Source organism: Ammodytes marinus (genome assembly GCF_949987685.1).
Source record: "Ammodytes marinus genome assembly, chromosome: 11".
NCBI classification, from domain to species: Eukaryota; Metazoa; Chordata; class Actinopteri; order Uranoscopiformes; family Ammodytidae; genus Ammodytes; species Ammodytes marinus.
This window is the reverse complement of record NC_137215.1, coordinates 29,567,260-29,583,889: the sequence shown is the minus strand read 5'-3', so window position 1 is coordinate 29,583,889 and position 16,630 is coordinate 29,567,260. Positions and strand designations below refer to the sequence as shown.

The 16,630-nt window shown below is 47.0% G+C and overlaps 1 protein-coding gene across 1 annotated transcript; it reads right to left on the bottom strand.

Annotated features, from left to right (window-relative positions):
* Nucleotides 1–5,355: 5,355 nt before the first annotated feature.
* On the bottom strand, nucleotides 5,356–6,429 carry LOC307257919 (putative nuclease HARBI1; the record flags this gene model as incomplete). The annotated part of the gene is made up of 2 exons (XM_080037280.1): nucleotides 5,356–6,229; nucleotides 6,317–6,429. 2 exons carry the CDS (start codon nucleotides 6,427–6,429, stop codon nucleotides 5,356–5,358), a joined length of 987 nt encoding a protein of 328 aa, XP_079893406.1.
* Between the last annotated feature and the right edge of the window lie 10,201 nt (nucleotides 6,430–16,630).

The following is a 16,630-nucleotide window of genomic DNA, read 5'->3' as shown; positions in this document are numbered from 1 at the left end:
TTGTGTGGGCCTGGAGCCGGCGGATGTTGAAGAGGCTTCCATCAAGACGGTATTCGACATGGACACCGTCTTCTTGTCCCATGACCCGGTGGAAGAGGCAGGTGACAGCAGAGAGGAGGATGTTAAAGAGCACCGGAGCCAAGACACAGCCTTGCTTCACCCCAACGTTCACCTCGAAAAACTCTGACTGGAGTTCTCCTGCGAGCACTCTGGCTTGCATCCCGTCATGCAACTGCTGTAGGATGCTGAGAAACTTGGGTGGTACCCCAAGTTTGGTGAGGTGTTTCCAGAGCAACTCACGGTTGACGGTGTCGAAGGCTTTGCTGAGGTCGATGAAGGCTATGTAGATGTCTTTGTGGTGTTCTCGGCTCTTCTCCAGCAGCTGCCTCAAGACAAATACCATGTCTGTTGTTGACCTGGTCTTCCGGAAACCACACTGTGTTTCTGGGAGCACAGCTTCAGATATGTGCTCAACCAGTCTGCCGAGCATGACCTTGGCCAGGACCTTCCCTGCGATGGAGAGGAGAGCTATTCCGCGGCTGTTGCCACATACTGCTCTGTCTCCTTTATGTTTATAAATAACCACAATGTTTGCATCCTTCCAGTCCTGTGGGATTGTCCCATGTTCCCAGATGTTGTGGATCAGGAGGTGCAGGCGACGTGTGAGCATGTATCCTCCGTGTTTGAACACCTCTGCGGGGATTCCATCGGGTCCAGCGCTTTTGTTGTTTTTCAGCCCTGCAATGGCTTGCTGGATTTCTGAATAGAGTGGTGGGGTGTCCAGGTGAGTCGTTGTTGGCAGGTCTGGGAGATTATCCAGGATATGTGGGTCGACTGGGTTGGTGTGGTTAAGGAGACTCTCAAAATGATTTGCCCAACGGGCAAGAATCTCGTGGCGGTCTTTGAAGAGCGTGGACCCGTCAGCTGATCGGACCGGGGCAATCGCCCGCTTCCTGGGGCCGTACAATGCTTTTATGGCATCGTAAAAGCCTTGGGTGTTATTGCAATCTGCCAGGTTCTGGATCTCTTGCGCCTTTTGCATCCACCAGGTGTCCTCCATACTCCGGAGGGCTCGCTGGGCTGCTGTTCTTGCTGCAGTGAAGGTGGATTTGAGGGTGGGAGATCCAGGGCAGGACAGGAGAGCTTTGTGGGCCTCACGCTTGGTTTTTAGGAGTGACTGTATCTCAGCTGAGTTACAGTCAAACCAGTCCTGGTGACGTTTCCTTGACTGGCCGAGCGCCTCTAAGGCTGAGCTGTGAATAGCCTGGCGCAGAGCTGGCCAGTCGGCTGATTCCTCCGGGATGTTGTCGAGGTTTTCAGCAAGGAGCCGTCGCAGGTTGTCTGTAGTGGTGGGGCTGTTGAGAGCTGTGCGGTTGAGTCTCTTGTTTGGAGCTGTCCTCGGGCCACAGGGTTGAATGCTCATGAGGAGTTTGGATCTGACCATGAGGTGGTCAGTCCAGCACTCGGCTCCACGCATGACACGGGTGATGAGGACATCTTGTCTGTCCTTTTGACGGACAATCACATAGTCAAGGAGATGCCAATGTTTTGAGCGGGGGTGTTGCCAGGTGGTCTTGAGCTTGTTCTTCATCTGGAAGATGGTGTTGGTGATGACCAGCTGGGAGAGGAGTCTGAGCCCGTTGGGGTTCATTTTCCCCACTCCATGCTGGCCAAGAACCTTATTCCATACCAGGTGCTCTGTGCCCACTCTAGCATTGAAATCTCCCATGAGTATGAGCCTGTCTGAAGCCGGGGTTTTCTGTAGGATGGCATCAAGAGCTCGGTAGAAATCCTCTTTGGTGTTGTGATCGGCATCAAGAGTTGGTGCATATGCACTGATGAGGGTGGCGAATCGTTCCTTTGCCAGGGGAATGCGCCACGTCATCAGCCTTTCATTGATGCCGATGGGGGATTCCGGAATGCGCTGCAGCAGTTTGGTCTTCACAGCAAAGCCAACTCCATGGTTACGGCGAGTGCCTTCGGGGACCCCCCTCCAGAAGAAGGTGTACCCAGCACCAACCTCTGAAAGGGAATCCTCTCCATGTAGTCTGGTCTCGCTGAGAGCTGCAATATCGATGTTGTATCTCGCGAGCTCCAGGGCCACCAGTGCTGTCCTGCGGTGGGGCCTGTCAGGAGTTCCAGTCAGGTCCAGCAGTGTTCGAACGTTCCATGATGCTATATTTAGCATATTTTTTACTTTAATTTTTCGACCGCGAGGGGGGATGCTCCGACGGTTGCGGTTTACCGTCCGGAGTATGGAGAGCAGACAATTTTTGGACCACCTTTTCTAGGTCCTTCCCCATCTCAGGGGTGAGCAGTGCGGGGCTGCTCAGTCGCAATGGAAGCTGCCGAAAGGACGCGCTGCTCCATCCCACAGTCCTAACGACCATCACTCCATTGCCGCCTGTGTGCATGGTTTGGCTAGACACTCCCAGCCACATCCTTGGCCTGTACCCACCGCCATTCCACAACGCCACAGGACTTCTGGGGGAGGGGGAGGGGGGGGGGGGCAAGAAAGCTTGTGCGTAGGTGAGGATTAAGGTGAGGGTGAGGGTGCACAGACCTCACTCCCACCATCTTCACTCCTACCAGATTGACCTCCAGTGGCATGAGAGAACCCATGACGACCTTCGTCTGGCAGGAGCTGCAGGGGGCTGCCGGTGGTCCGGTCAGTTGGACTCCGCCTGTGCCTGTCCCCAGATGCAGGTTTGTCTTCGGGGTTTGCTCCCCTAGCCACTGTACCCTCCCGAGTTAACCCAAGTGGCTGTGGGGTTGCCTTCTTCCGCCTTTCTGGCCGTTGTGGTGGTTCTCACACCCACCATCTTCCGCCTGTTCTGCCGTTGGGGTCTTGACTATTTGCCCATAGTTGAGTCTATTTGCCCATAGCTGGGACAGTGGTTGACGGGCAGCAGTGCATTTCCACTCACCGATGGGCCTGCATGCCGCGTCTCTGGGGCCCACTGCTGCTCCGAGATCCCGTACAACTTAGCCTGGAGCCGCAAGGGACCAGTTACCATGTGTGCCACGAGGAGGCGTGTACGAGATCTTGGCGGTGGAGAGGCTATGTACCGGCTGAGGAGACTTACGCACTCGGCTCCTCTTTTCACCCCTGATGACCAGGGGCTATCCGGTGGCAGTAGCTGAAAGCAGAAAGTAGCAAGCAGAAGCAGCAGCATGCAGCATGCACTAACTACAAGCACTAACACTCCAACACTACTGCACTGACGCATCACACGCCCTGTGTGCTGACACACACACACACACACACACACACACACACACACACACACACACACACACACACACATACACACACACACACACACACACACACACACACACAAATAATAGTTTCTGGCTCTGCAGGACCACACTCAAACTCAAATTGTCAGATCGGGTCATGACATTTCTGTCAAAGTGTTTTAAAAGTGAATGTAAGGCCAACCACCAAAGACATTTACATTCTCTGGCCGCGTTTCCCAGATGCGATCGTTCTTTGGGGCCAAAGAAGGGTCGAAAGAAGGGTTCGCCAAAGAAAGAAGGGTTCGCCAAAGAAGGAGCGTTAAGATACGGGTGTTTCCCAGATGGCTTCTTAAGTCCCTTCTTTGGAGAGCCGTAAGATGAAGCGAAAGAAGCATCGAAAGAAGTACTTTGGTGGGAGCTGTCCACCGCGGTCGTGCTGAAACTGAATAAATCGATGCCAGGCAAATCGATCACCCACCTCTTTATCAGCGCATAAGTCACACACAGCGCCCCGTGGTCCCCCGCACAGGTTCAATTAGTTTAAGTATGTAGCGTTTGTGTGGGTGCGAGTGTGTGTGTGTGTGTGTGTGTGCCAACAGGTGTATCCAAGTAGTAATCAGGCCCATTAGCGCATATATACCCCCGTGGATATAGGCACACATATGTGAGAATGGAAAGAACCGGCGTCAAAAGAAGCAAGCGGGCACCGGCGTTTACCGCAGAGGAGATGGGCGTCTTGGTGGACGAGGTCTGGCAGCACCAGGATATCTTATTCGGGGGAACAAAGGGCAAAAAAAATATCACCGTCAAGAACCATGTTTGGAAGGCCATAGCCCAAAAGATGTCCCCCTCCAGCCCATGTGGTCTGCGTGACTGGGGCGCTATCCGAAAGAAGTGGCAGGAGTTCCAGAGCCAGACTAAGAGGAAGAGTGCCAAGGTGAGGAGCGAAGCCATGGGCACGGGTGGTGGAGCACCGGGTGGGACGACCCTCACTCCCGACGAGGAGAAAGTCCTCTCAATTATCGGGAAGACGGCCTCTGAAGGCATTAGTGGGGGCATCGATGTGCTGGGGGACGAGGGGCTCTCATTAAGTGAGGATGAAGAGGAGCCATCCGGGAGCAGAGCAGGGACGTGCACGCCACCAGGAGAGGACGACCCCCAACAACCATGGCCTGTCCCTGCGCGCCAACCAGCAGGGCCCGGTGTCCGTATGCGTGGAGGCTCACGATGGCGGCCCGCGATAACAACCTGCACCTGCAGTGAGACGCTGGTGCGCCTGGAGAGGGAGAAGCTGGAGGTGCTGCGGGGGATGGAGGGCCACCTCCAAAGACAAACTGCCCTGCAGGAAGAGGTGGTCCGGATGAAGCAGGAGAGGTTGGAGCTGCACCGGAGACAGCTGGCGCTTGCAGAGGCCCAGTTCAACCGTCCCTCCATCTCGGTGCCAATCATCTTTCCCCAGGATTCAGGTATGGGTATTTCAATGTTTTATCTGCATTACCCAATGTATCCCGTTCAATTTCACTAATCAATCTCCCTTCATTGCAGGTGATGCAGAGGCCCAGCAGTAAATGCAGCGCGGAGCCCCCCCCCCCCCCCCATCATATGGTTTCAATAAACTACTTTGGTTTCCTTTTCAACCATGTATTGTGTGGATCATTTTGCATTGAAATGAGGGTGTCAAATAGCAACAAAAAGTCCCAGGCAATTTGTAATTTATCTAAGCGTAGGTTCATGACATGTGCGTATTGTGCGCCCTTTCAGCACAGCATGTTTTGCGCTAATTTCCCACTTGTTACATGGTCACCTCAGAAATGTGGGCACTATACTCCCACATACTGTATGCAACAATATTTCCTTAACAATCCAGTGCCATACTTTCAGGTAAAGCACCCGGACACTGAAGCAATTAATCAGTGTGCAGGACGTTACATGTAGCCTACATCTGCTGGTTCTGTTTATTTATTTCAGCCTTCAGGCCTGACAGTGGTTGTGGGTTTATGGTTGTGGGTTTATGGTTGTGGGTTTATGGTTGTGGGTTTATGGTTGTGGGTTTATTAGTGATCAGTGCTTGGCGACTTGTGGTGAAGGGGTAGGGGCTGGGGTTGTTGGACCTCAGAAGAGGTGGATAAGTTCCTGTCTGGTCTGGGCTCCGGCCTGATGCAGTACTGCTCGCACATTGCGGGGGGCGGGGTTCGGGGCTTCGTCCTCTGAATGTTGCTCTTCAACAGGAGGCGGCTCATCTGCGCCAACGCGCACTGCAATGTTGTGCAGCATGGCGGTGACAACAATCACTTGGCAACACTTGATTGGTGACAAGCGCAGCCCCCCCGACGAACGATGAATGCACCTGAAGCGGGACTTCCAAATGCCAAACACCCGTTCGATCTTCGTCCTGGTGCTTGTGTGGGCCTCATTGAATCTCTCCTCCTGTGGTGTTGCTGGGTTGGTTACCGGCGTGACGAGGTAACTCCGGAGAGGGTAGCCACTGTCCCCTAGGATGATGCCCCGGCCAAACACTCCTCTGCCAGCCTTCTGCCCCACAGCTGAGTTGGCCCACATGAAACTGTCGTGAGTGCTGCCTGGCCACCTGGCGACGATGTCAGTGATGAGGCCATTGTGATCCACCACCACCTGCGTGTTTATGGCCGCGTAGTGCTTGCGACCAATCCAGCACGGATCCACCAGGGAGGGATTGTGGATTGGAATAAGGGTGCCATCTACCAGACCGATCACCCGGGGGATCCCAGCCACTGCGTGGAACCCTTGGTGGACCATGCGGACCTCGTCCCGTGTGGTGGCCATCTTGATATGGGTCCGGGCATGGCGCAGGAGAATTGGTGTCACAGCTGCCACACTCCGTGACACCGATGCCTTGCTGAGGCCGGTGCCGTCCCCCACCACCTCCAGGAAGCTCCCCACTGCGTAAAAACGCAGAGCAGCCAGGAGCTGCACCTCCGGGCTGAGGGCAAAATTGCAGCGGGTTGCTCTCTGGATGTGTGGAGACACCAGAGTTATTAGTCGTTGGATCTCCGCACGGGGCAGCCGGTACTTTGCCTGGACGGCCCGGTCTGACAGCACGTCCAGTGGGGAGAAGTTCTGACGCACGTAGGCGTTAATGTAAACCGTCTGGCTTCGCGCACGGCGACGCGGCTGGTTGGCAGCGAGAATTTGCTGTATTGCAGCCATGGTTTCTCACACGCGCGGACTTTGGCAACGCCTTTATATAGAGTAGCAGGTGGATCCGCTCTCAATGAGGTTCAGCTGAATTCAATTCAATCTGTTTCCTTGATATCTGTGAAATGCCACAGGGTTGTTGATGTTTTTTTATGTGTAGTACTATAAACTCTTGTGTGTGGAAAACGTAAACCTGTAATTCATTAAAAAAAAAAATTCTCTATTAGTTTATGTTTATTGCGCCAGGTCCGCATTGAGCATTGTTTTATTATTTCGAAAAGTGGAGGAAATAAATTTCCCTACGCGGCATGATCACTGACGATTTGGTCGCTAAGAAGGTTGAAAGAGTGGGTCAGCTCCGTCGTACAGTTCCATCTTAGTGAAAGTACTACTTTCGCTAAGAAGGAATCTGGGAAACGCATTCTTCTTTCACAGCGTTCTTAAGTGCGCTCCAAAGAAGAACTCTGCCCAAAGAGGCTCTTTGGGATTCTGGGAAACGCGGCCATTGTGAGTCATGAGACAGTCATCCAAACACTACTACCGTGTGTGGGGTGACCGTGGCTCAGGTGGTTAATCGGGTTGGCCAATGATCCAAGGGTTGGCGGTTCGATCCCTGCTCTGCCACCTGTGTCATGGTTGTTGTGTCCTTGGGCAAGACACTTCACCCACCTTGCCTCGTGTGAATGTGTATGTTTGAGGTGGTGGTCGGAGGGGCCATAGGCGCTGAATGGCAGCCACGCTTCTGTCAGTCTGCCCCAGGGCAGCTGTGGCTGCTATGGTAGTTTACCACCACTGGTATGACTGTGTGTGAATGAATGGAACCTGGAACCCTGTAAAGCAGGGGTTTCCAAACTTTTTTCACTGAGGGCCACATACAGAAAAATCTACGAAGGGCCAGGCCACTTTTAACACATTTATCAGGACATGATGTAGCTGCTCAGGGGCCGTATTCACAAAACATTTCAAGGCTAAGAGTAGGTCCTAACGTGCTGATTTAGGAGTAACTCTCAAAAATAAGGGGCGTTTCACTCCTAATTTTAGGACTCCTAACTTTTTAAGATAAGTGTAATTCACAAAGCATTTTAGCGCTATAACTAGCTCCTAAATCTATGAAAAGCTAAGAGTCCTCGAGAGGACTCCTAAGTCACTAAGAGTAATTCACAGACAACCATTTGATGGCATTTTGGAGAGATTTAATGATAGTGAGCTTAACAAAAGGTACCTTTAATAACTGTGAGGGTTTAATGATCTTAGTGAAGTTATATATATATCCTCGAGAGGACTCCTAGCAGTTTTCCTGCAGTTGCTTTGGGTTTACAATGCACTGAAAGTTACTGTTGGTGTCACGTTTGGGTTTAATTTGTTACTAGAGTAGGCCCATATGTAGCGCTTCCATCTCCTCCGTTCCACAGGTCCGCTACTGTACAGTTGCGTGTCTCGCCTTTTTCCTTCCGCATGCACTTTACGATTTCGCCGGCTGTTGTTTCTAAATTGCGAATTTCCTGGTTTGTCGCTGTCTGACTATTGCTGCATAGTCCGCCGTTGAGGGAAATACAGTGAGAGTGCATGGCGTGCAGCTGTTCAATGAGGATATTTTTTCCGATTCAAATCATTGTAACATTTTAAATTAATAGGCCTATGTGGCGCTATTGTAGGTTAATTGTGAACGAATGTGTGGGAAACCCTGCAGTATCTTGGTTTCATGTTAAATCAGTGTCACTTGTCATTAATTGTATATAAAAACTCTTCACTTTAATACAGCGACACGATATGGATATCTCCCACAGTGTTTCTATCATAAACTCACTCTTAGGGGCCACTCACACTAGGGCCGCGGCCCCGTGCCAAAGCTCATTAGCATACTAAAGTCTAGAACGTTTGGCTAGTGTGACCACGCCATCCGTATTCCAGCACGGAACAGCCCCTTGGCCACGGCACACCTGGGAGAGGTGTGCCGTGGCCAAAGTACAGATGCTAATGAGATGACACGCGCACAAGCAAGCGCACAGGCGGCGTTCCTGACGTGAATTTATTAAGGATGCATTGTCCGTTAACGTCCGCTGCCTTACTAGTCGGCACCAGAATTGCCCACCACTTGGACTTGTAGCTATAATGTGTGAGAATTAACGTGTGTGTGTAAGCCTAGGTGTGGGCTAATAAAAGAGGGAGAGAGCTAATTAGGTCGGCTCAGAAAGCACAGCAAAAAGGTTTTCGTGTTTACTCACGTTCGTCAGATGATTTTTTTTCTTTTTCCTCCCGTCAGCTGTCATAACTGCATTTACGCATGGCGGTGGAGACGCACCCAAAACAACACACCGCAGCCCGGTGATAAGGAAACAGTAGCCTACACTAAGGTTTAACAAGAAACTTTATAAAGACACTTAAAAAAACGATCTCTGCCCATACAAAAAGTTCTGACTTGGATTTGATGGAGCGATCGATGTGTACAAAACCATCCGGATACATATGGTCTGATGACGGGCCGTTATATTAATAATAAACAGCGTGCTGCACAAATATGAGACTGTTCACCGCGACCTATTACGTCAAGACTACATTTTAAAAAAACAATAGCTTAAGGATTCTCGTTGCTCTAATGTGGAAGTGGAATATTTGATGCAAATTTGGCCGGATGAAAATATTCACAAACAGTCGTATAGCCTACAAGTAGACTAAGCTCCAAATCCTAAACGTGCACGGTGACGTAGGCAAGGTGCAAGTGTGCCCAGGCCACGAGCAGTGTGAGCACGGGCCTGCGGGGGGAGTGGGGAGGGGGGGGGAATCGTGCTGAATCGTGCTGAGCACGGAACAGGCAAACGGCACTAGTGTGAGTGCGCCCTTAGCTCTCATTCCCTCTCAGCCAATCACTGTGGGCATAGAAGGTATGAACATGACATCATCCATAGCAACAGGGTCAACACCGCCCTCTATTCTTAGCTTAGGAGTCCCTCCCATTCCTTAGTAAAAGTTGGTCTTAGCAGCTTTGTGAATAGGTTTTAAGAAATTACTCCTTACTAAGAACTTTTAGTGCTCCTTAGGAGTACTCTTAGCGCTAAGATAAAATGTTTTGTGAATACGGCCCCTGATGTTTAGTTTCATAGTGTCTTCGTAATTGTAATCCTTCTTCACGGCAACACTTTCCTTGCACATTAAACAGACACATTTCCCCTCTTGTTTATATGCCAATGATACACCCAGTGTTTTCTGCCTTTGCGTCCAATGTCCAGCAGGGTGAAAATAGTATCCAGCCGAGGTCCCGACCCTCCTAGGAGGGTCCGGGGGTATGCCCCCCCGGGAGATTTTTTAAAGTTTTTAAAGTGGAATGCTTGAATCTGGTGCACTTTGAGAGGGAAATTAACAGGCTAAATCTGAAGAATTTTGTATGAAAAAAAAAATGGAGACACTGTGTCAGATGAATTAGAAGCTATTGGAGAAGGACACATAGATATTCCATGATAATATCAATTTAAAATAAAATATTATTCAGGGTCCTCTGGGATGGGCTTGGTGCTCTTTTTCTTTTATGGGACATATTTCTCAGTAATATAATGAGTGCATTTAAATTATTTAAAAATTAAAAGCGCCACGGGCCAATCAATCAGTGTTTGACACCCCTGCACTAGTGGGTTAACTAAGAAATGCAAAAAAAAATATATATATATATATTTTTTTTTTCAAAGGGCCATATTACATTATATTTTTAAAATCGGCCGCGGGCCAATAAAAAGCGGGCCGCAGTTGGCCCGCGGGCCGTAGTTTGGACACCCCTGCTGTAAAGCGTCTTTGAGTGCCTTGATAAATCCAATCCATTATTACTAAACTGTAGATGAAGTGATTGGGGCCAGAACCACTGAGAGCGTCCCTCTGACTGCTGTCTCATTCACAGTGTTACTGATTTAACCATGAGAAATGCTCTGTTTTTAGCAGGAGTTGGAGCATGCTTGTGATTCTATACCCTTTGGCTCTTTCAAGCATGAATTATGACAACAATCATCGAGATTTTCTTTAAATGTCTCCAAATGACGCTAAAATTGAAATCCAATTTTAAATGATGTTGTATTTAAAGATGATCATAAATTACATGTAACAGCAAACAAGACCATCAGTGCAAAGAATGCTATTTTTATATATATATATTTTTAAATGCCTTTGTCATGGGTACGCTCACCCAGGAACAACAGCTGGCTACTACCGTTTTTGTCCAAAGGGGGTGCAAGAATAAAGACAAATTGAAAGTTCCCATGTGGACATCTTGCTACAGAGGTGTGAAATGGGATATACAGTCACAGCTGAATATTATGTGTTTTATGTTATGTTATGTATTTAAGCTCAATCAATAATAATAATTTTTAAAAAAACATTTTAGGAACAAAGAAATTAGGAACAATCACTGTGGAGGATAAATATTCTCTTGGGAGAATTGTGAAAACTGCCTCTAAAATGACTGGCATCCAGATGGAGAGCCTCGGTCCTTTCTACAGCAGACAGCTGCTCAAGAAAGCTTTGTCCATTCAATGAGATATAGTGCCCATCCACTCAATTCAGAGTACATGGTGTTGCAATCTAGCCTTCGTCTGTGTGTCCCTAAGACCACTAAAAATAAATACATGTACTCCTTTGCCCCTGCCTCGATTGGAGCAGGCAATGCTGCCAGCAGCAGGTAAATGTTGCTGATGTTGATTCTGATGTTACTGCTGATGATGGCGATGTTGTTGACGGCACACTGCACTTTAAATGCTGCTAATGATGATGATGATGATGAAGGCACATAGCACTTTATATCTTGGCACTTGTTTGGCACTTTGTGATCTTGTGGTTACAGTGGCACTTTAATGTGTTAAACCTTTACTCTACTACTACAGGTTTGTGTACATGCTATGGTGTTTTATGTCTGTTGTTGTCCTGTACTGTTCCTATGTTTTAAACCACTACCTCCTCGCTGCCCTCTTGGGACACCAATAAAGACCTTGAACCTTGAGCCTTGGTATTCACTGTGGTTACATGTATGCAGGCCAGCACCCTGAATGGTAGCTTGTTGGTATGTGGATGATACTGCCATCGCATTAACCCATTCATACTCCAATGGCAGCAGCCACCCCACTGTGGATGAGCAGCAAAGCGCCTTGGATAGAAGCGCTGTATAAATGAAGCCTTTTCACTCTGTCTCATCCTTTAAAGGAGTCTCGTCAGCTGGGGGACCGATAACCACACTCAGCCTCGTTCAAGTTCTGACAAAGAAACTTGAAAGAACTTTTTAGTCAATACATTTAGTCAATCAAGTTCTTACAAACCCACATGGAGAGCTCCAGCTACTGGCACGTCACTGTCAGCACCGTCTCAAATACAAATACCAAGTTGTAAATTATTCTACAAGTGCTCTCCTCTGCTTGAAGTTCAATTCCTGCATTGAAAACCTAAACTAAGTAAAGTATGATCGGGAAAATGTACTTTAAGTATTAAAAGTAAAAATACTCAATGCAGAAGTGAGTGTTGTACCTTTACATATTAGATTATTACATCAATGTAAAAGCAGGTTTGTAGATGATGCAGTGAAGCTCCTTCTGTTTGGCAAATACATTGTATCTTCATTATGGATCCAAGTTTTTACTTCTTTTGTTCATAGATTTGTTTGTTTGCTTGGTAAAAAGAAAGAAAAAATTCTGACATATGCAAACATGACCGGTTTCTACTGCTTTGTTTTGGCTGAAACACACACACACACACACGCGCACACACACACACACACACACACACACACACACACACACACACACACACGCGCACACACACACACACACACACACACACACACAGGCACCCTCACAGGCCCATTGAGTATTACAGTCTCCATAGCAACAGGGATAGTGATGGAGAGAGTGGGCTGGTGTTGTTGCACAGGGAGAGAGAGAGCTTAAACATTGTGTGAGTTCAGAGTGGACGAGCGGAGAGATGAAGACAGAGAATAATGGAGCTGCTTTCTTTTCCTGTCATCGATTGATACCCCCTCAGCCCCAGCTCTCTTCCTCCCAGCTGGAGGGTCAGTGACGCTGGGTTGTATCTCACTCAATCCCCCTCACCCCCTCCATCCATCTCCCACACTACAGCTGGATAAGCCAACCACCAACCAACCGACAAGCCCCCGCTCAGCTCGCTCTCACTAGGGCAAGGGATTTGAAGATTGCATCCTCACAATCAGACGTAGGAGAAGGATTATCTCAAGGTCTCCTCCATCTTGTGCACAGCTGGGGGCAGGGGGGGGGGGGGCTGGGCTGAGACAAAGCAGCTCAGTGAATGAAGCAGAGAGGGAGGGGTCACCTGTGGATGTGAGGGAGGAGGAGGAGGAGGAAGGCTTTCCAAGGAACGACAGCCGTCACCCCCAACACAATCTGAAAGGGAGAGGACAGAGCCTCTGCAAAAGGTAAGGGGATAGACATGTTAGGGAATACACTGGTTGTTGTCTGTTTGTGTAAGGAAAGCCGTTCATAATACATGTGTGTTTGCATTGAACACATACAGTATACTGTATGTGTGTCTGTTCAGATGTGTTATGGCTGTGAATCTTATCGTCAGAAGAATAGGATGTTAAAAGTCTTTTGATTCTTCTGAGCTCATTGGAGCTCCCAGAGTCTCCATGTGGTTTCCTCTAATGAGTCAGAACCTGACCAGTATCCATGTGTGGCAGCATGTAGTACATCTAAATGACTTGAACTTCAACATTTGAAAGTGGACATTATCATTTGAAGATTAATTTAGTCAAATTGGCATCGAAAAAATAAATGACATACAATTTAAATGATGATGGCCCAACATCTGAAGAAAAGTGACATTGAACACAGCGCCAGACTTGGCAGTGTTTGTGAGCTCTGACTTGTTGCCTGTCTGGATCCTGTGACCAGCTGCTTCATAATAACACTGTAAAACACCACTATTTTGGATCCGCTCAGCCACTCACATTGTCAGAATTTCTGCACTTCTTTTTTTTTTTTAAATAACTGTTGAAGTAGCTTTTTTTCTGAGATGGGAATATCAACATCGACATGGTTAGCCTAGCTTAGCTCACACATACTGGAAGCAGGGGGCGCTGTCAATTTTGGACATTCCAAAGTTGAGCAATAAACCTTTAAATCTGCCTGAATGACACCGTTGATCTTGTTGGATTCATGTGTTCTAAAAGAAAACAACTCAAAGTTCCATGTTGTTGCTTTTTCAGAGGTAGCAATGTGCTGGAAGTGTTTCTAGTCCTGCCTTGGTCGTCACAGTGAGGTTGCCAGGTTTGGAACCATTGTGCCTGTACGCCGGAGACTGCATTGGAGTTGCTGGAATGAGTTTAATCTGTTTATGTTTTCCATGGAAATATTCTGTCACAGAAGTAAATCTGAATTAGGTCTTAGCTTTTACTTCCTGTTACATGCATTCTCACTATAACTGATGCATGATTAAAATGCAAAGCTGTAGTTACATCACAAAGAAAAAATGTCATGTGTACAGAACCAACCAACAAAATATGTAAGATTTTTGATGACAAAATGGTGACATATTGTGCAGTGTGTGCACTAAATAGTAAACCACTGGTGCATGTGGTCAGAACGGAAGAACAGCAAATTAGGCCGGTGCTAATGGGTGTTATCCCAAGTCCAAGAGAGTTACTGTATACCTTTCAACTCAAAATCTCATGTGATCTCCGACTGATCTCTAGGTTCACTGAGTGGCAGTCCTGCCCCGATAATCATTTTTCTACTAAATGAAGGGAAGGTGGTTTTGGTCCTATAAAAATAAAAATAAATTTAAATTTTCAATGTGAATATTAAAGTTCATCATCTATCCAGATGCTGAGATAGTTATATTCTGTGTCTCTCAATTAAAAATCAATTGTTTGTAAAAATAAATATAGGGGAGAACGGGGTCATCTGAGCCACTTTTTACATTTGCTCCCCTCTAAGCGAGCTAAAATGATTTATCACTCAAATTTACACATTTCCCATTAATTCAGGATGTTTCCTAGAAATGGGCATTAGCAGAATTCTTTCAAGACAAAGGGCAGTGAAAATATGATTGTTTTTAAAAAAGTTGTCATGTGGCTCACTTTACCCCAGCTGTGGGGTAAACTGATCCACTTACTTTTTCCACTCTGAAACTACCATAACAACACATTGTAACAGTAAGAATCCTGAAAGCTAGCCACACATTCCAGAACTAATGTCGGACTAGTAAAATAATGATGGGGTTTGGTCAATTAAGCAAAGCAAATTTTCTAAACACTTGAAAGTAACTCTGAACAAAATCAAATACAGCATATCATAATTCAAAAGGTTTTAATAAGATTCAAATGAAAGATAGAACCAGTTAGATTAGAACACAGTCTGGGGGTCAGAACACAGGACCCTTAGAGCCAGCTAGTGTCTGGGGGTCAAAGCATAGGAAAATCAGAACCAGCGAGTAGTACGAGCAGTACTGTGTCGTCGGCGTACACATGGGCGTGACAGTTTTATAGCGATGAAACAATGTTATTGATATCATTTGTGAATAGAACTGGGGCCAAGATTGAGCCCTGTGGGACACCTTATGTAACAGTTAAAAACTCAGATTGGTAGCTTCCCAGTTACCTGACTGCTGTCTATCAGAGAGATAGTCCTAAAGCAGCTACATGCAGAATGATCAATTCAAAACCAATGTCATGCAGCCTCTGTAAGAGCAAATGGTGGTCAACAGAGTCAAAGACACAATGAAAGATCAATAAAGAGTGCTACACAGTGCTTTTTTTTCTCTTATGCTGTAACAATGTTGTTTACAACCAAAGTGACAGCCGAGACAGTAGGCCTACTATGGCCTGCCCTGAAGCCAGACTGGAATGAGCTGTATTATTAATATTGAAGCACTGGCTTTATTTTTAACTGATTATTAATGAGTGATTCTAGGATTTCTGCCAAGCATGGGAGTTTGGATGTTGGCCTATAGTTATTGAGGTTATTTTGGTCACCACCGTTATGTGAGGGATTTACATGAGCTTTGAGGAGATGGAAAGATGTGAAATATGGGTTATGTGTTTTGATATGATATGTGCAGAGAGCTTGATTGAAAAAGGCTTCAGATTGTCCTCCCATGTTCTTCTTGGGGTTGATGGCAAGTAGCAGATCTACAACAACGCTTCTGGAAACAGGATCATCTCAGTTGATACTGTGCTTACAGACATCATAATTGGACACACAGTATTCAGTTTTGATTTGTGTTTAAAGCTCCCATATTATACACTTTTCGGTACTATTTTACACCATATTATATGGTCTTAGTGGTCCCTAATACGTTTTTCTTTAATTGTTTGCTGAAAAAAACTTTCAGATCATTTATTGTACTATGCTGATGTTCAGCTAATCTCACAATGGCCTATTTTTAAAAAAAGAGCTGCAGCTCCGCTCGTAAATATACAATCTTTGAGCTCCCCCCGCCCCCTGTCCGGAAGCGAAGCCAGATACGCCTCGCCCTCTGTCTGTCAGGGCCGTGGACCAATAAGAAATAGGGTTGTGGGCTGCACAGTGGAAGCTTCTGGCTTTCCAGTTTGTGAGGTCAGAAAAGGGGAGAATTCTGACTGGAGTATATTGGGGGGGGGAGGGGCAGGGCCGCCTTAATGCACGGCCTTACCTGGGCTGAAGCCCCAGGGCCTACGAAGATCAGGGGCCTCTCAAAAAAAAAATAATAATAATATTTTTTTATTTTTTTTATTTATTTTTTTACTGTCTCAATATAGGCCCCTGATCTAAGAAGGCCCCAAACATTGTCATTTAAAACAATTTTATTGACTGGCTCATGATAGGCCCCTAATCATCGTAGGGGGGGGGGGGGGGGGCGTATGGAGATCAGGGGCCCATCATGACCTAGTAAAGAAAAGGGAAAAAAAAATCACATTATTTGAAGATCAGGGGGCCTATCATTCACCAGTACATTTTTGTTATTTTTGTTTAAATAACATTGTTTGGGGCAACGCAGATCAAGGGATTATTTAAAACAAATTTGAATGCTGACTGACTGGATTTTTTAAACCTATATATTTTTGTTTCTGCTTTTTGGTATTTCTGTGTCTCCAAATTATTCCAGAAAATAGCTCACATAGGACACAGTTGATTTAGCCTTAGTTTTCTTCTCAAAGTGCACCAGATTGATGCATTTTACTTTAAAAGGTTCAAATTTTTCTTCCGGGGGGGCATGCCCCCGGACCCCC